Source organism: Zonotrichia leucophrys, chromosome 9, assembly GCF_028769735.1.
Source record: "Zonotrichia leucophrys gambelii isolate GWCS_2022_RI chromosome 9, RI_Zleu_2.0, whole genome shotgun sequence".
Taxonomy (NCBI): Eukaryota; Metazoa; Chordata; class Aves; order Passeriformes; family Passerellidae; genus Zonotrichia; species Zonotrichia leucophrys.
In genome coordinates, this window is record NC_088179.1 from 4446886 (window position 1) to 4466427 (window position 19542).

General features: G+C 49.2%; 1 protein-coding gene across 1 annotated transcript; it reads left to right on the forward strand.

Annotated features, from left to right (window-relative positions):
* Positions 1–8: 8 nt before the first annotated feature.
* On the forward strand, positions 9–19122 carry ATG4B (autophagy related 4B cysteine peptidase). The gene is made up of 13 exons (XM_064720693.1): positions 9–165; positions 5117–5215; positions 5634–5705; positions 7680–7778; positions 8212–8313; positions 8454–8526; positions 8821–8900; positions 12004–12200; positions 13111–13189; positions 13811–13956; positions 14986–15042; positions 15482–15575; positions 17376–19122. Exons 1-13 carry the CDS (start codon positions 156–158, stop codon positions 17447–17449), a joined length of 1182 nt encoding a protein of 393 aa, XP_064576763.1. The 5' UTR covers positions 9–155; the 3' UTR covers positions 17450–19122.
* Positions 19123–19542: the final 420 nt, after the last annotated feature.

A 19542-nucleotide genomic window follows, 5' to 3' on the forward strand; every position in this document is an offset into this window, starting at 1 on the left:
GCCGCGCTGTGACGAAACAACGAACAGCCAATCAGCGCGGGGACCGGCGGCGAGCGGCGCTCCCATTGGCCGGGAGAAGCGCGTCGCGCCAGCAGCCGCGCAGGGCCGCGCCGGGCGTGAGAGTCGGCGGCGGCCGCAGCCTCGGCGGGGCCGCCATGGACGCAGGTGGGTCCCGGGCGGGCCCTGCCCGCGATGCGGCGGCCGCGCTTCCCCTCGGGGCTCCCCGGCCTGGCTCAGCCCGGCCCGGCTGCCGCTCGGGGCCCGCGGCTCCCCGGCGCGGCCTCCCCGGCGGGCGGCGGGGAAGGCGCCGCTTTCCGCCCTGGGCATGGCCCTGGGAGCCGCGGCCCTCCGGGACCAGCCGCCCCTCTGGTGGGGCCAAGGGGAAGGCGGCGGCTGCGGGGCCGCCGGGCGGCGAGTCCCCCCTGCCCTCCACAGCCCCACTGCTGCCGTCGTTCCTCGAAAGCTCGGAGCTCTGCCAGAGCCGGGTCGGGTCTGCCCGGGGGGAACCGGAGCGGGAGCGGGGACAGGGCTGGTGTGAGGGCTTGAGGAAGGCAGCGTGGGGGTAAGAGGGTGCCTTTGGAGCGGTGAGAAGGTGTCCTCGGGGGTAAAAAGGCGACCTAGCCACGCATCACCATCACAGAGGGCTCTAGCAAAGCTGCTGGTGGTAGAGATTTTTGTTTCGTGCGGGGTAAAGTAAAAATAAGTGTTTGCACTTGTTTTGGGACCCGCTTCCCTGCAGCCTGAGCGTAGTAGCGGCTCCCACCTCCTCGGCAAGGAGAAGTGTTGTTCCACAACAACAAACGCTTCCCTGGGCTCCTCCTCCGCACGGCCAGCGCGGTGTGCCGGGATCCGTGTCCCCTGTTCCTCCCCGGGGCTCTCCTGGCTCGGTTCGGCCTTGGTGCCGCTGTTGGTGTCACCGTGGTCCGGCTGAGAGTGTCCCCAGTGTCACACCTGAGCCTGCACCCTGCTCCGGGAGATGTGTGTGCTTTCCTTGGGGTGAGAGCAAAGGAAACTTTGCTGTGATGGATGGTGGGGCTGGGTCTCCTCCCTGAGAGGAGGAGAATCTGGGCTCAAGCCCCTCTGTGTCCAGCCCTGCTCCTGAGATGGGGATCTGACAGCAAAACTTGGAACTGTTTGCTCCAGGCCTTCAAGAAAGCACCACCCTTCAGTAACCTGAATTTCCTCACTGTCTGTCTCTTGACTCTTTGTTCATGCTCAGATAATCAGGATTTGTCTTGTTTGAAAGAGACTGGGGGAAAGAAAATATTTAATCTTTCTTCTGCAAAGGGCAGAAGTAAGGGTTTGAGCTGTTTGGTGCTTTCCAGCAATGTGTTTTACTAAAGTGTTAAATTTACCTTCATTTCTTGACTATCTTTAAAATGTTCCATATCCAGTTGCATTCTTCCTGTGCCTTGGGTAAGGTACCTGTGTTAGCTAAAGGAGAGATCATCCACCTCATTTCTGATCCTTTGTTGGATGTGAAAGGATTTGGGAAGGCATGAGAGCCTTTTCAGAGAAGGGAGAAGCCCCAGGAGCAGTTTGGGAAGGGAAGTGTGGCAGTGCCAGGCTTCAAAGCTCAGCTTCTCTTATTTTTTGTGAGGAGTTCTTCAGCATCAGGCTGCCCGTGGTGTTTGGTGCTGTGAAAATCACCTGCTGTGTTTCTGTTTGAGTCACCCGAGCCCGCACTTGTTGTTACTTGTTTCCCAGAGCTGATGCTGAAGCAGATGGCTCTGGCTGTGGTCCCTCGGGGGCTGTCACAGGCCTGGCCTCCAGCACGTTTGCAAACTGGCAGCAGCGCTCAGGGGCTGCTCCCAGCGCCCAGCTGTGCCTCTGGCTGTGCTTGATACAAGTTGGGACAATGTTTTTGTCTCCTGTCTTGCTTTGTGCTGATTAAGGCTATGAGAAAGGAGGGGAAATGGGAAATGTCACTTTCTACCCTAATCCTGTGTATTTAGAGATGATGGAGCCTGTCTCCTGTGAGGAAAGGCTGGGAAAGCTGGGAGTGGTTACCTGGAGAGGAGAAGGCTCTGGGGAGACCTGAGAGCCCCTTGCAGTGCCTGAAGGGGCTCCAGGAGAGCTGGAGAGGGACTGGGGACAAAGCAAGGAGTGACAGGACACAGGGAATGGCTGCCCACTGCCAAAGGGTTAGATGGGATATAGGGAAGGAATTGTTCCCTGTGAGGGTGATGTGGCCCTGGGACAGGGTGCCCAGAGAAGCTGTGGCTGCCCCTGGATCCCTGGAATTGTTCCAGGCCAGGCTGGACAAGGCTGGGAGCACCCTGGTCTATTGGAAGGTGTCCCTGCCGATGGCAGGGGTGGAATGAGCTGAACCTTAAGGTTCCTTCCAGGCCAAACCATGCTGGGATTCTGCTGTGGCATGTACAAAGCTTTGCCTTTCCTGCTGAGGCTTTCTGGGGTGAGGTGTTCTGCAGATGCCATGGGGCAGCAATCCAGGCAGCCTCTCCTCACTCCCAGTGTGTGCAGGGCTCCTGGAAAGCAAGGCTGCCTTTCAGGGTGAGCTGTGCAGGGCTGACACTCTGCTTTTTGATATAAAACCTTATGAAGTTGGGCTGCTGTGTTTGATGTGCAGAGACTGCACATCCTTCTCTGCAGAAACTGCTGCTCCACTGTCCTGGATGCTCAGAGGTCAGTAATTAAAATAGACTGAGGGCTTTCTGAAGGTGAAGCTTTGGAGCACTGCCTGAGAAATGTGCTGATCTCACCCAGCTTCTGCAGCTCTGAGAGGAGCAGCTTCAAACAGGATTTCTGCTTGGTGAATTTCCAGATGGATTTCTCTTCTTCATCTCTGGCTGTAAGAAGGAGAGAAAGGCTCCTGTGCAGTCTGTGATGTTCTTTGTGCCCTGCCTGAATTGTTTGGGTCCCGCTGGTTGGAATTTAGCCCATCTGGGCAATAGCACAATAAATGGACTTTGGAAAAGTGCTGGAACATGTGAAGGTGGAGGCTTGTAAAGGAAGCACTCAGTGACCTCAGGCCTTGTGGGGAGTTTACTGCTCCCATTAGAATGTCCTTGATACTAACTGGGAGCAACCTCTTGGATTTTCTTCCCTGTGAAGGGAAAACCTGAACTCCTGCATTTAGTAGATGTGCCTTTTCAACTGTTTTCTGCCCAGATGCCAACACCAATGTCTGACCACCTCTTTGGGATGCACAGCTGGACACACAGAGCCAGATGTTGGGCATCCAGCTGAAAGGCTGCAAACCTGGGACTCTCCTCCCCAATGTGCTGTGTCATGACACATGTGCTGCATTCCCTGAACACGTGGCTGGTCCCCCTCTATCTGCTGATCCCTTCCTCTCTGAGCTTTGGTGGAAGGAGAAAGACTCCAACAGCTCCTTTCCAGCTGCTGATCCTTGCTGTGAGGTGTCCAGTTGCAAATCCTGCCCTTGCAAACTGTGCAGCTGCAGAGGTTGTGATATTTGAGCAGCTCAGGGAATGTTGCTGGGAAGGTGAAGGAGGGATTGTGGATAGCTGGATGTTCCTGTGTAGCATCCTTGTTCCACTCATTTTCTTTAAGCTATTTGAGACTCCTGACAGAGAGTTGGATGACAAAGTAAGCCACAGAATATTCCTTGGAGCTTCAAAATCTTCCTGAGAACTTCAGTTTTTATGTTAAAATCATGTCAGTTACCTTTTCAAATCTGGAAATTTGCAAGTTTGGGTAGTAGATGGGAAAGAAATCCTTCATTTCCCTGCTGAAGTTTGTTAGAGGAGCAGACTGCAGCAGTAATTTGTTGCAAGCAGAATTGTTTTGTTCAGCTTGCTGAGGAGTCACATCATGGGGTGGCAATGGGAACATGTGGCCTGTGCAATCCTAAAGGTGCCTAAAGTTAATCTTAAAGACTAATTCACACAAAGAATGTGCTTTAAATCTTGTGGGTTGGAATTAAGGCAGAGTCTGTTTCAAAATTTGATGTAGGAGCCTGTTGTCATTTCTGTTGCTGGAGTTCCTGCTTGTTGGTCTTAGTGGTGGTATCTGCTTGAGTGTTTTCTTGGATGTTTGGAGTTGGAATTCCAGGTCAGGGAGCCCTCATTAGAAGGCTGAGATACTTCAGGAGGCCAAAGTGTCTTCTGTAGCAGCAGAGAAGCCAGAAGTGTGTGTCCCATGGAGAGGGGTGCAGAGAACCAGGCTGACAGGAGCCTGTGGCTCCTTTGTCCTGCTTTAAACTCCTCACATTACCACAGATTGTATTGCATTTGCTGTGAGAGATGTTTTCAGTCGCTACTTAACAGTCTGCCTTAGCTCTGCTTTAAATTTTAGAGGTGCTTTGCTACAGAATTGTCACCTTTAAAATCATGTGGGTCTTCTCCAGAATTCCCAGGCTACTTTAAAGTCTGTGTTTCCAAACACAGATCTAGTGGAGCACAGCTCATCCAGCTCCTCTGGTTTTTCCTCCCTGTTGTTTGTGTGCACAGCAGCTGAATCCTGATCCAAGGGCAGCCTGGGCTGCTGGGTTGTTCTGTCATGGTCCTGGATTTTTAGGCACTGATGGATGCCAGGCTGTGAAGGAAATCAGTAAAAGTGACAAAAGTTGTGCCTGTCACTTTTGCGTGAGCACATCTTCACAGCTCTGTGTTCCTTACTCTGTGGGGTGACACCTGTATAGGCTTCTGCTGGGTTTTGTGCTTCTTGAGCAAGGTTTAGTTTCCACCTTAAGGTGATCTGTGTTTTGCATGTTCTTCCCTCAAAATTTGTGTTCCCTGCAAGAGGATTTGAGCCAATTTGCTGGATGGAAAAGAGGCCCTCAACATCAATGCTGTAGCTGATGGTGTGCATGATGCTGCCTGTTCTGGGGAATGGTGTAGCTGCCAGGTGAAGCTTTAGATGTTTTCTGCCCCAGGCAGAACCTGGAGCTGGCCTAACCTGGAAATCTTGCTGCTTCTGTGCCTGTGGAGCAGCCAGGAGTGAGCCAGGGCTGGGTCTGTGCCTCCCAGAGCTGGGTGCAGAGCCCTGGCACCATTCCTGCCAGCCCAGGGCCTTTGGGGGTGGCTGGGACTCCCTGGGCCACGGCAGCTCTGATCCTGCAGCTTTGTCTGGTTTTAAAAACAAAAGGAAAATCTATCAAATATCTGTGATTTCTCTTTTCTCTTTCCAGCTACGCTTACCTACGACACCCTCAGGTTTGAGTATGAAGACTTCCCTGAGACCAAAGAACCTGTTTGGATCCTTGGCAGGAAATACAGTGTTTTTACAGGTATTTTCTGTGCTCAGTGCAATGCTTTAAGGCTCCACAGGACTTTGTTAGTGTTGCACTTGGGTTTTAGCTGCCATGCTTCTGTCTGTCTGGCCATTTCCATGGATTCTGGAATATTTTTGTGCAGGAAGTTACCATGTGGGAGCTGTTGGGACATGTCATGAGGGCAGCCAGGGGGCAGAAGGATGGTTTGCTGCTTCATAATTTGCCTCTGGCCCTGCTGTCTTTGGGTTGATGGCAGCTATTTTGGGGGAGAAAGGAAGTATTTTATGCACAGCAGTACTGGCCTGTTCCTCAGGCAGCCTCTGCCTCTGGGTCTGTGAGGAGCAGAATCCCTTGGGAGGGTGGGTGGGAGGTGGGTTTAGCAGTGTTGGTGCCCCCCTCATGTGTGTGCCTTTCCATGCTGGACACTTTGCAGAGAAGGAAGAGATCCTGCTGGATGTGACCTCTAGGCTTTGGTTCACCTACAGAAAGAACTTCCCTGCTATTGGTATGTACTCTGGGGGACTCTAAAGGAAATTATTATAATCTTCATACCCCTAATAAAGCAGTCCCCACAATCATGACATCATTTCCATTCATAAGAGTGTGAAATGTGCTTCATCTAATTGATTAGACAGGCTTTTTGTTTATCTGATAATGAGAATTCCTCATCCCCTTGGGTAGGAGGGATAGAAGTGGTTTTTAAAGGGACATAAGGAGAAGTTTGGGAAATCTGCTCTTTTTTTAGGCAACATGGGAGGATTTTTGTACTTCATCACATCCTACATCAGTCTAGTGTGAAATATTGCTGAATGATGGTCTTGAGTGGATTAAAATGATGAAGCCTGGAGAATGCTACAGAAATTGCTGCCTTTGTGCATCTGCTCCAGGCTCTGTGTGGGGGTTTTGTTTGTCTAGGGGGAGTTTTGTGCCTGCAGTGTCTGTCACACACAGGAGCTGTGGTGACAGGGGAGTGTTTCCCAGTGAGCTGGAAGGAGAATGTCTGGGTTCCTTCAGGTACTCTGCATGGCCTCTTCTGGGGTTTGTGTTTGTGTGCTGGGTGTGTCAGAGGAGACCTAAGAGCAGGTGAATGGGCCTCCATGTCCCCCTTCTGTCACTGTCATGCCCAGCAGTCAGTGGGAAAGGAACATGGCTCAGCTTTGGAGAAGAGACTTCTTCCTAACTGGTCCTTCTGGCTTGTGCTGTTCTTTCCCTCATGGGAAGCTCCCTGCCTCACAAGCTCTGAGACATCTTTGATGCAGTTTAATCCCTTTAAATTCATGTTTGTGCACCATAGTTAAACACATGTTTGAGAACAAAGGGTTAGCACATGTTTAACTGGCTCACAGACACAGTTTTGGTTTCCTTGTGAGTCATTAGAGGCTGTGGGGTGAAGACAGACCCCATTTTCTGAGTCATTTCCCATTTACACCATAGATATGATCTGCAAGTCATCTACAGTAAACCTTTTCCAGTATTTTTTTCTCCCAGTCACCCCTGTTACTGTTCATCCCCTCACTCTGTGCTAGCCCACTTAATTATTGTAAGGCTTAGGGAACTAATTAGTCTCATGCTAATTTTGTAAAGCATTATCACTTTGGAATTTCTACATGTTATGAATTCCTGGTGAAATTATGGAATACCACTGTTGACCATTGAGAAGCTGATTAAATAGTGCTCCAGGTGATTTTTCTCCCTGTTTAGGACCAAAAGAAGAAAGCAGCATTACAAAGACTTGCAGAAGCTGTGCCCAGGCACAGATTACCTGCTGTGATCACACTGAACATTTGATCTCTGTTATTTGTACTAACAGCCAGAGCTGGAGTAGAGGAGCAGTAGTTTCATTTGGAAGATCTGTCAGGGAAATGCTTTCAGCCTTGTGTCCTTTGTTTTAGATTTTCCAGCACAAGTTTGTCTAAAATTTTCCAGCTTTCTCCAACAATATGCAGGATGTGTATTTTTTCACTGCTTGGGTAGGGTTTTTTTGGCTGGTGCCTTGGTTTTTTTGGCCTGACTACATTGTTCACTTTGAAATGTAATTTGTAGCCACTTCTGAAGTGGGAATTCCCTGGGACTGGTTTGTTCTGCTTGGTGAGTTGCCTTCTCTAGATGAGGATTACAAGAGTCATCTTTAACAAACACCTTCATGTAGGAATGTCAGAATTGGGCTGAGAGTCTGCAGCCAGGCTCAAGGGATGTTGTTCTTCTGAGAAATTCAGCTCTCCCTTGGGCTGTTTAGATTTCCCTTGAGATATTTTTCCCTTTCAGTTAGTGTTAGAGGAGTTTATTCATTTGTTTTTAAAGGATGCCACTAAGTTACTCATCGATAACCACATTTTTGGTTCTCAGCCTTGGCTGTGTGAGCTAAGCTAGCCCTCATTCCCTGCCTCATTTCTTGGTGAGCCTGCTGCCCATTCCTTCTGCTCCCTCTTGGCTCTGTCTCAGCACTCACCCCCTGTTTATTTTCTGTCCTTGTTTGCAGGAGGAACAGGTCCCACCTCTGACACGGGCTGGGGCTGCATGCTGCGCTGTGGCCAGATGATCTTTGCTCAGGCCTTGGTCTGCAGGCATTTGGGAAGAGGTAAAGCAGTGCATAGCCCACACTGACCTCCAGGGCCATGTGCTCCCAGGAGTGCAGCACTTGGAAGAGCAGAGATAACAAAGACACAGCTGGGAATTGCTGAGGCTTCTGTAACTTTTTTTTTTTCACTATTCTCAAGTTCACAGCTGTTGAGAGAACAGTCTACTTGGAACTCTCTGGGGATATTTATATTTTCTGATTTTATATTTGTTTATTTGCTATTCTGTGGGTGATGGTATCTTACCCCAGCTGTAAGAATGTTTTCTGTTATTTTAAAATTAGCCCTTTACTGTTGGGAATGCCTCAGATGCTTAGTAATAATATGACACTGTGCAGATTGAGTTGGTGAATACACAGGAAGAGAATTGCAGCTTGCAGCCTCTGGTTGCTAATAAGTACCATGTTTATTTCATATATCCCTTGTCTGTCCTAGACTGGAGGTGGATAAAAGGGAAGAGGCAGATGGATAATTACTTCAACGTTCTTAATGCCTTCATTGACAAAAAAGACAGCTACTACTCCATTCACCAGATAGGTAAGAAGAAAGAAATGCTGCTGATTCAATAAAGTTTCCAAGTGAGAACTCTTCCCTATTAAATACGAGCCTGATTAGGAGGGGATGCAGTGTGGGTGAAGTTATTGACTGTGTTATTCTGGTTTTTTGTTGTGCTGCAGCCCAGATGGGAGTCGGGGAGGGCAAATCCATAGGCCAGTGGTACGGCCCCAACACGGTGGCACAGGTGCTCAAGTAAGTGCTGCCCTTTCCTTTTCTCTGTTCAGTCAGGGACTGTTTGGCACCTTCTGCCTTTAATAACACCCTCTCTCCTCTCACATTCTCCCCTCACATCAGTAGATGAGCAGGCAGCTCCCTGAAATAGGCTGGAGTTGCCTAACAGCAGCTTTCCCATGTCAAAGCACATTTCACACCTAACTGATAACACCAGTCTCTCCTAATCCAGTTTCTCCTCTCTGATACACCACCATCTCTGCCTTGTAGTTGTATTAATCCTTCATTACTTATTTGTTTTTAATTTTCTTCTAGAAAACTTGCAACTTTTGATACATGGAGTTCCCTGGCAGTGCACATAGCCATGGACAACACAGTGGTGATGGAAGAAATCCGTAAGTGTCACACAGAGCTGGAGTGTGGTTGGTATATCCTGGGCAGCAAGAGCCCAGAAAAAAGCTGGAGAGCACAACAAGCATGAAGTACATGTTCTGTCTTTGAGAAATTGTTCTCTGTGAGGGTGGTGAGGCCCTGACAAAGTTGCCCAGAGAAGCTGTGGCTGCCTCATCCTTGAAAGTGTCCAAGGCCAGGTTGGATGGGGCTTAGACTTTCCTGGGACAGTGGAAGGTGTCCCTGCCTGGATGAGCTTTAATGTTCCTTCCATGTGAAACCTGTGTCCAGAAGTGTTAAAACAAGGTGAGAATTGCTGTTTTAGGGCAAGGAAGGGCCTTGTTTGACTTTCATTTCATCTGGTGATGCCTCTGGACCTGGAGAGGAGGTTTGCTGACCTTCAGACAGCCTATGGGAGCTGCTTGGTGGGCAGTGTCAGACCTGTTTATGGCCACAAGGAGCAAGCAGTAAATGGCTCTCACATAGTGGGTTCTGCTGTTGGACAGAGTAACAAAGCCAGAGCAGATCTGAAGAGGAAAAGAGCCAAAATTGGCAGGAGGAGAGGATAAGGGAATCCACCACTCTCATAATTTTAAGGGATATTCACTGGTGGTTTCTTCTTTTTTTCTTCTTTGTTTGTTTTTTGGAGCATCCTGTCCCCTGGCTGGCTCTGAAGGCTGAGCAGCCCTTCTTGCCCATCCTGAGCCTGCCTGCAGCACTGCAGTAACCAAAGCCACAAAGCTGAGCTCCTGCACTGGTTGCTGCAGCCCTGCATGGTCCTAGCCTTAAGCAAGCCATGAGAAGGCTGCTGAGGCCAATTCCTGAGGCAATGAGCCCACCCAGCACAAACCTGGCAGTGTTTCTGCCAGGGCAGGGCTCTCAGGCAGCTGGGGTAGGTTACAGCTGAGATGGAGGCAGGCACCATTTAGGCTGGCATGGCTGCCACAGGCCAGGATCAATAACCAGGCAGTTTTTGCCTGGAGTGCAGGACAAGCACCTTGTAAAGTCACATCTCTTGTCAGGTAGGCTCAGTGGGGCCTCAGCCTTCAGCCTAACCTTAGCTGAAGGCATATGCTGATGGCCTTGGCTTAAACAAAGACCAGTTTTAAAACAGAAATTGGATTTTATTTCATCTTCAGCCTGCAGATATCACTTCTAGAGCTGAAGCATGCTGGCTATGAGGCTCAGGAGTGCTGCAGGCTCTGGCTGCTCAGCACTGATGCTGCTTCAAGTGACATGTCCATACAGCTTGTCATGGGCAGGGGTGTGTGTGCTTGTTTTCCTCAAATGTGGATCATAATGTACCTGCTCAGGGCCTGAAAGTCACTGTGAGAGTGTTTCTGATGTGTTACATGTCTGTAGGTTTGTGTTTGATACCTTGTGCCCCAAACATTGTGGATAAAAGTAATGTTGTTTCAGACATCTGTTAATTCTGTCACTGATAGGGTTCAGCCAAAGGTTCAGAGGAAAAGCCTTTTGTTGCAGCAGTGAAGAAACATAAATCTTTATCCATGAGAAAGAGCAGCTAGACCTGAGAGGGAGGAGAATCACAAAGGTGGTGAAAATCCAAGGCAGCTGAAGCCAGTAGCTGCCAGCAGGAGATGTGTCATGTCAGATCTGTTGGAATATGTTTGCAGTAAATGATTTGGATCCAGCTGGGAACCTTTAGGTAGGTTCTGCTCTGCTGTGGCACCACAGAATTGCAAAGCCTGCCAGACAGCAAGGTGAATTTAGCCTGTGCCAAGCTCTCTGCTGCTTAAATTGCAGGTAAATATGTTCATCCACGCTGCAGGATTGCCAGATGAGGAAACCTGCAGTGACAACCCATTCAGCAGCAGCCCTGGCTTGGCAGCTGATTTCACATCATCTGGACAGGCAGGCTACTGCAAAAAATAACCTGATTTAGCAGAAGAAATGGCCACAAATAATGGCTTTGAATTTCCTCAGAACCTCTGGTAACCATGTCTGTGCATCAGATGCACACATACACCTTCTCCCTTCCTGAGGAACTGCAAACATCTGTGTAGGTTGTCTCTCCTCCTGAGGCTTTAAATCAAAGTCCTGTTTCTTCTAAATTTAGGTGTAATATTGCCCTCACTCAGCTGGGTTTGAAGCTGTCAGTAGTGAGCAAATACCCTGAACTGACAAGTGGCTGGTGATTAAGGTGTTTGTTTACATCACATCCTACCTGCTAGAGTGTCCTGGCATTCAGTTTAAGCTGGGAATAAATTAAATGAGCCTCTGGCATTCTGTCCAGCTGCCTTGGCTTCATGATTCTTTAATCATGCTGTGGGTTTCTTTGGGGCTTGGGTTGGTTTGTTTGGTTTGGTTTTTTTTTCCACACACCCAGCAAGTAATTAAATTGGCCAGTGAGACAGGTAGGCTTGGAGTTGTTTCTGGACCAGAATTTACATAACCTGGGTGCATTACAGCCTGGTTGTGTGTTTGTCAAGCCTTTAGGATGAGGATGCACAGTGCTTATGTCATGTGTATGCCCTGAGGAGTTCTGCTGCCCCATATCTTAGAGGCAGAGCTCATGCTGAAAATGCAGAGTTTAATGACCATACTGCTTTAGGTCTGTAAAGTAGCTTGTGAATGATCTCCAGGAAAATTTAGGAAGCTTTTTGTGACCTTTAGGAAGATTATAACTACTCTAGACAAATACCATGTTTGTATCTTGCTGCAGCACTTAATTACAGGTGAATATTTCCTGTGTTAACTCATAATGCTGTCCTTACTCAGTCCATTCATGAACTCCTCTGGAGTTGAACACTCCAGAACTTTCCTCTTTCTGCCTACAAGCTTTGTGAATTCAGGACAGTTGTCTGACCTGCTAATCAACCCCTCCAGCTTTGTTGGCACAGGTGGTTGCTCAGAAGAATTTGCATTCTGGAAGAATTTGCATTTTCGCTGCCCAGCAGTTGGTAGCTGTGAGTACGAGCTGCTGTGGCTTGGTGTGAGCTCAGCACACATCACACAGCCCCAGCACTCAACCTCTTCAAGCTCTTCTTTGGTTTAAGGGCTTTGGGTGAAGAGCAGTTGTTGATCAGTTGTTGAAGGTCTGGGAGCAGAGTGCTGATGCTTTGTGCTGCTGTTCCCTTCCCACAGGGAGGCTGTGCCAGTCCAATGTGCCATGTGCTGGAGCTGCAGCATGCCCTGCCCTGGAGTCAGATGTGCTCTACAATGGGTGCCCAGAGGACCTGGGGCTCAGAGGGAGGCTCCCCCTGTGGAAACCACTGGTGCTGCTCATACCTCTCCGCCTCGGGCTCACAGAGATCAATGAAGCTTACATTGAAACACTAAAGGTAGGGAATCTGGAGCTCAATTCCTGCTGGGGGGATGCTAAAGGATCCTGTTGTGAATTAAGTAATTGCTCAGAAGTTATTGCAAAAGAAAAATGTGTTCAGAGACAGTCCTTGTCAGAGGTCAGGATATGGGTTCTTGCAAGCTGCAGTCAGGACAATGGAGGGGCTTGAGGGGTTGGGCCTTTTCTGGTTGGGTTGGGGTTTTTTTGTTTCAAGAATCTTACTTCACAGCTTAGCTCTCAGCCTCTCTGTGTGTGCAGATAGTCCCAACCTGCTGAAGCCTTTGTTCAGCACAGCTATACCCTGAGTGTTAATAACACAGTGTTGCACACTCCCCTTGGCTCAGATGCTGAAGTTTGTGCTGCAGACTGAAGCTAAGAGCTCTCAGGTGGTTGCAGGTTGGAGTATTGAGAAGCTGCAGAATTTAGGGTGTACACAAGACAGGGAACACAATGCTAGCAAGCTCTGAGCTTGGGTGAGAGACCTCCAGATTCAGATTTGTGGGAGGTTACTTCCCTTAACTCAGTTGATCATACTTGGCTGTTCCAGGTGCATAAGGAGCTTAAACTGTTCCCTGAATTCCCTCCTGAGAGCACTGTTGCAACCTGATGACAGCTCCAGGGATCTTGCCACTGAGTGCAGCAGAGCCAAGTCCTAGACTAGTGCAGCTTCTTTCACTTGGTCCACCTGTCTACTCCTGTCAGCAGCTAAAAGTGGTTTTGAGCTGCTTCCACATTCCTAAAAGCCCTGTGTGGAGATTTTCTCCAGAAATGGCTGGTTTTGCTGCTAGAATTGCTGATTTTCCATGTCCCTGTCTATCTTTCCCCACTGCATTTTTGGATGTTTGCCTTTGTTGCCACCTGCTGTTTCACTGTCTGTCAGCTGTGTGTTTTCTATGTTGCTTTTCCAGCACTGCTTCATGATGCCCCAGTCCCTGGGAGTGATCGGAGGGAAGCCAAACAGTGCTCACTACTTCATTGGCTATGTAGGTGAGTGCCCAGAGGCCTGCAAAGACTGTCCAAAGAATCTCCCCATGGCTAAAAAATGCTTCTGGGGTGGCACACACTCCTGCTTAGCCTGTGGTGCATGCTGCTGGAAGTGTGGAAGGCTGCTGTGGGCTGAGTGATGGAGATTTGAGCAGTGGCCATAAATTTCCACTGCATAAATGTGCTCTGTGGAGTGCATAAAGCCTGCTTCCTGCATTCAGAGCTGACCTCCCTCTGCAGCTTGGCTGGATTTAACTGTTCTTTAGGTGTTCCTCAAACCCTACAAACTTCTGTTATTCTCCTCCTTCCCTCTGGTTTCCTGTCTGCCAGAGAGCTCAGGTTATTTGTGCTTTTAGATTTCTGGGGTCTATTTGAGCTCACCCAGGAAGTGATGAGCAGGAATACCCCAAACAGTGCCAGTGTCACAGTGGAGTGGCCACTGTGGTTGTGCTGGCAGCTGTGCCTGGCTGAGAAGCATTTAGGGAAATGGCTGAAAGGTGTCCTTGGAATGTGAATTCCCCTGTGTGGTTATGAGAGCTGGCTCTGCCATCGCTCTTCCTCCTCCTTGTATCAGCTCTCCTCAAGCTGTGGCATGCTGTTGATGTGTCCTTGCCTTGGTGGCAGGTGAGGAGCTCATTTACCTGGACCCCCACACCACGCAGCCGGCGGTGGAGCCTGGTGACAGCGGCTGCCTCCCCGACGAGAGCTTCCACTGCCAGCACCCCCCGTGCAGGATGAGCATCGCCGAGCTCGACCCCTCCATCGCCGTGGTGGGTCCTGCTCCCCCTGCTCCCCAGGGCTGCCCATGGGCTGCTCTGCTCTGGGTTTTGGTGACACTGGTAAAACAGCTCCTCACAGAGAGGGGCTTGTGTCAGGGAAGTCCCACTGTGGTCACCAATTGTTGCGGTGTTGGTGTGAGGGTCCCCAGGATGAGGTGAGAGATGAGGTGAGAATTGACTCCAAGTTCTTAGAAGGCTGATTTCTTATTTAAGATCTTATATAAGATACTCTATTATTTAAGATATTCTATTATATTAAAAGAAAATGCCATACTGAAACTATACTAAAGAAAGAGACATATCAGAAGGCTAGACAAGAATGATAATAAAAACTTGTGACAGACTCAGAGTCTGACACAGCTGGACTGGGATTGTCATTAAGTTAAAACAACTCACATGGAACCAAAGATGCACCTGTTGGTAAGCCACCTCCAAACTACATTCCAAGCAAGCAGATAATTATTGTTTACATTTTTTTCTGAGGCTTCTCAGCTTCTCAGGAGAAGAATCCTGGCGAAGGGATTTTTCATAAAATATGCCAGTAACATCCCCCTTGCATGGCAGTATTGGAATATGATCCCACACTGCAACCTGGCAGTTAAATACCATTCCTCATGGAGCAGTCTCATTCTCTGGGGTTTTGTCTGGGCTTTGATTCCAGACTTTTGATGGGCAGATCTGATTCCATTCCTGAATCCATCTGATGATGCACCATGGCTTGTTTTCTGTTGAACCAGAGATGCCTGCCCTTTGTTTCCTTTGTTTCTCCTGGTTTTCCTTCTGCAGTAAAGAAAATATTGATGATTCCAGCACTTGGATAGCCTGGTCACATCAAGCCTTTGTGGACTGTTCAGTTTAACAGGGCAGTGTGAGGCACATTTTTAAAGCAAGGCAGTCAGGAGTAGTAACTGCTCCCAGTCCTGATCATGGTACTTGGTGTTGACACAAGGCCTTAACTCTGAGATGATCAATCTAAAATACAGAAAGATAAAGACTTTTTCTTTCTTTTTTTTTTTTCAGGGCTTTTTCTGCAACACAGAGGCAGATTTTAATGACTGGTGCCAGCAAATCAAAAAGGTTTGTGTTACTAGATCTGGTCAGACATTGGTACAGGCTGCCCAGGGAAGTGGTGGAGTCCCCATCCCAGGAAGTGTTCAAAAGGCATGTGGATGTGGCACTTGGGGACATGGTTTAGTGGTGACATTGGCAGTGATGGGGGAATGGTTGGACTCAAAGATCTTGGAGGTATTGTCCAGTTTCCCTCTCTCTGATTCTCTGTCCCTGGGAAAGGAATATCAGGTATTGTTTTGTTTCCAACCACTGTATAGAGATCATGTTCTCTGTAGCATGACCGCATTTTAAGCATACTAAAAAAGTTTATTAAACTACCTAAAGGAGCATAGCTCTGAAATCCTGTTAATGATATGATTCAAAAGCTAGAGTGAAGTGCCCAGAGATGATTGTTAGCCCAGCAGTGCAGAGCTGTGGTTCTCATGGCTGTGCTGTGTCTCCACAGCTGTCCCTGGTCAGAGGAGCGCTGCCCATGTTCGAGCTGGTGGAACGCCAGCCCTCCCACTTCTCCAACCCCGATGTCCTGAATCTCACACCAGGTGAGGCCACCAGGGAGGGACAGCTGGGGGTGAGCCCCTCCCTCTGGCTGTCTGCAAATCATGTGGAATTACATTATGACTGCTGGTATGTTCCTGTTCCCACTGGACTTTAACCTGGAGTTCTTGGGTCAGTTGGTGTCATTCTTCAGCTTTCAGCTAAAGGTTTGCAGATCCCACAGTGTCTCAGGATGGGAATTATTCTAAAAATAATTCACTGAGCAGAAGAACAAACAAGCTCACAGGCTGTCGTGGCAGTGTGCCTCTGTGGTTTCTTGAAGGGATGCTTGGAGGAATCAAAAGTGTCCAGTGAAAAGGCTGAAAACCAAGTTTGTGGGTAATGAAAATGCTCCAAGACAGGGCTGGTCACACTTAGTTCCAGCATAAGCACTCCCTCCTTCTTGGCATTACCATTACCAGTGGGAAAAAGGACAAGTGCTGGGCCCTAACCTTGCCTGTCAGGCTCTGCTTATCACATTAATGACATGAGCAAACATTGCAGGAGATAAGGCCATTGGCTGCTTCTGCCAAAAGCAGTGAGTGTGTGGGCAAGCCTATCCTGTCACCAGGCATGGAGAGGCCTCCTGGCAACCTGCACTTCTGCTCTCTTTCTCTCTCCCTTTCTCTGCTCTCCTTCCTTAAAAGCCTTCATTATCACACTGTTGTTAAGCATGCTCAATTCCCTTAAACTGCCAATTGATCCTTGCCTGTCTTAAATTGTCCCTAATGTCTTTCCTACTCTTAAAAATGTTTTTTAATGGACTACTTGTCCTTCTTCCTCTTCCCTGGCTTGCAGAGCCTCTCCCATCTGCCAAGGCCATTTATTTCTGTTAGTCCTGTCTCTCACTAGAAGGAGTAATTGAACTTTGAGCCCTTTTCAGGGCCTAAATGGGTTCCAAGAAAGCTGGAAATAGCACACAGTGACAGGACAAGTGGAAATGGCTTCCCACTGGCAGAGGGCAGGGTTAGATGGGATATTGGGAAGGAATTCCTCCCTGTGAGGATGGTGAGGCCATGGGACCGGTTGCTCAGAGAAGCTGTGGCTGCCCCTGGATCCCTAGAAGTGTCAAAGACCAGGCTGGACAGGCTCTGGAGCAACCTGGGATTGTAGAAAGTGTCCTTGCCCATGGCAGGGGGCAGGATCTTCAAGGTCCCCTCCAACCCAAACCATTCTGGGATTCTGTAACTTTCCAGCCTGAACTAAGAAAGGTTTCTCCTTCCCCCTGTGCTAAAGTTGCTTTAAGTGTGAACTTCTTCTCCATATAGTTGGAAGATGGAGAGGTGGGGTCAACTGACATTACTTTTCCTCACAAAGTGAACTGTGCTAATTGCTTTTAGGAGAGTGCATGTCGTAATTACATCCCTTAATAGTTGCACCCAAACCAACTATAGCAGAAACGATACATTTACCCCTATGTGTTAGAGAATCTCTTAACTGAGACAGAAATCTTCATGGATATTGGTCCAGACCTGGCAAGTTCTCCTGTTCTGAGCTCCTTGAGGCAGAACAGTCTCCTGCTAATGCAGAGCTGGGCACAGGAAGGTTGTACAAAACAGTGGCAGCAGAAATGTGTTTGGATCTGTGAAAGATGCCGTGCTTCTGTGTTCCATGTAATTCTCTCCAGGGCATTTTCCATACCACTGACATGTTCTTATCCTCCTCAGAGTCCTCACTAGGGTTTGTTACTGAGTTTTAGAACTTGTAGGTACTTGGCCCTCAAACTGTGATGCCCTGTGATGCTGGTCTCACTGCCAGTCACAGCATCCCACTGAGGCAGCGCTTTCTGCTTCTTCTTCTTCCAGACTCCTCTGATGCCGACAGATTGGAAAGGTTCTTTGACTCGGAAGATGAAGACTTTGAAATCCTGTCCCTTTGAAAACAAATAGGAAACTGACTCTGCAAATTTGTGTATGTGTGGGGAGAAGGGGGGAGGGAAGCTCCTTCGAGAGCCTGGGGCTACCGGTTTTCATAGGCGCTTGCTGCCATCCCTGCCTCCCGTCCATGCCGGCATTCCGTGCAGCCTCGGAGCGGTGTCTGCAGTGGGATGAAGAACCCAGAGGGTGTTCCAGCCTTTCTGGCTGCAGTTGCAATGGCTCAGCAGCAAACAGCTGCTGCAAGTGGATGCAGTGGTGCTTAGGAGCTCCAAGCCTGTCTGTTACAGCAGCAGGTCAGCCGGGCCTTCCGCGGGAGGCACGGAAATCGTTAGAGCGCTGAATCCTCCCATGGGGACTCCCCTCTGAAGCTTTAGTAGAGCCCACCCGTCATTTAGCAGGAGAAAGGTCCAGTTAATGCCTTTAGCAGCTTCCCTTCTCACTGGCCAGCCTGGACTGCAGCTCACAATGCCAGGGAACAGCAGCCACGTCCCACAGACAGCTGTGAAGCCTCCGGAGTGCAGGTCCCTACGGTACAAACTCCTGTTCATGCTCTGCAGGACACTCAGCACTACCTCTCCTGTCCACAGCCTGTAGAAAGGGGATTGAGGGAACTTCCAAGTGACTGAGAATTCAATAAGTGAAGTGTTGGAGCAGTGCTGTGCTGTTGGAGAGCATCTCAATCCCAGTTTAAGTAACAGAAGGAATGGAAGAGTAGAAAACGTGTGTGTTGCTCAGTGAGTCAGTCCATGTGCTTCTACAATGGAATAGTCTCTACTGCAAGTACCTTCAGGAAAGCTGCTTTGAACAGAAAACTGAATTCCACAGCCCTGGGAAAAGGAGCTGGGAGAGCTGAAACAAGGCAGCAGAGCTCTGCCAGGCATGTTCCAGACTTCTGCCTGTCCACCAGTGTGCTGGCATGATGACTAGGGAATGATGTCCTGCCAGAAACCCAAGCTGTAAAACCTCTCCAGGTGCCCTGGGTGGGTTGGTCAGCACTTCCTGCAGCTCCTCCTGTCACACATTCCCTTTCCAAAGCTGAAGAGGTGCCTGAAGGTCGAGTAGGTTTCTGAGCTGTGTTGCTGCCTTGCCTCTGCCAGCTCCCCTCCCTGTGGAGTGTGCCCAGAGGTGCTGTAGGAGCTAACCTGGAGAAACCCCTGTCAGGTGACCATCCCAGGAAGGGCAGAGTGCCTTGAAAAGGTCCAAATATACTGGAAATTGTAGCTACTTTAAGCTGGTAGCTCTGCCTGGGGCCCCTCTCCACAGAGAGAAGGGTAAATGGTGGAGGAGAGCTGTCTCCATGCACACTGCTAGGGAAGTGCTGCCATGGTTTCCTCGGTGTGTGCTGCACACTTCAACCCTGTTTACAAGGCTTTGGTTTGTGCATTCAGGTTTGGAACCTGTCAGATGATGGTGCCCAAGGGTGGTGCCACCAGGCTAGAAATATCCTGTTTCCCCTGTGACTGACCTACTGATGCTCTAACTGTCCCTGTGATACCCGAAAGCAGAGGTTTGAACTGGGAACCACAATGCTTCTGTCACTAAATTATTATTTGCTGCTTTCTGCCTGCTTCTCCTCTTCTCTCTTGTAGTCAGGGGAAGAGGCAGCAGAGGAAGTGGGGCTGTGCTCCATTCATCTGCTTTCAATTTCTATCTGAATAAACAGATGTAAAATCTTTGCCTGTGCTGATGTCCTTGCACACGTTGAAGGCAGTGGTGGGTGGTATGGAGTACACCAGGAGGGTCCAGTGTGTACAGGGCTCCAGGGGAGCTGGAGAAGGACTTTGGACAAGGGGGAATGGCGTCCCACTGCAGGCTTAGATGGGATACTGGGAGTGAATTGTTCACTCAGAGGGTGGGGAGGCCCTGGCACAGGGTGCCCAGAGAAGCTGTGGCTGCCCCATCCCTGAAGTGTCCAAGGCCAGCTTGGACAGAGCTTGAAGCAGCCTGGTCTAGTGGAAGGTGTCCCTGACCATGGAAAAAGGTGATCCTTAAGATCCCTTTCCAGCCCAAATCAGTCTGTGATTCTCCTGTTAATTCACATTCATGGTTGTATGTTTAAGGACAGCTCTGCCCAACAAGATTTTTACCTGAGTGT

What these genes read in the sequence shown, in the direction of transcription:
- ATG4B (XM_064720693.1), top strand. An exon ending in GAAATACAGTGTTTTTACAG is followed by an intron (nt 5,216 to 5,633) that starts GTATTTTCTGTG and finishes GACACTTTGCAG; the next exon opens with AGAAGGAAGAGATCCTGCTG. An exon ending in CTACTCCATTCACCAGATAG is followed by an intron (nt 8,314 to 8,453) that starts GTAAGAAGAAAG and finishes GTTGTGCTGCAG; the next exon opens with CCCAGATGGGAGTCGGGGAG.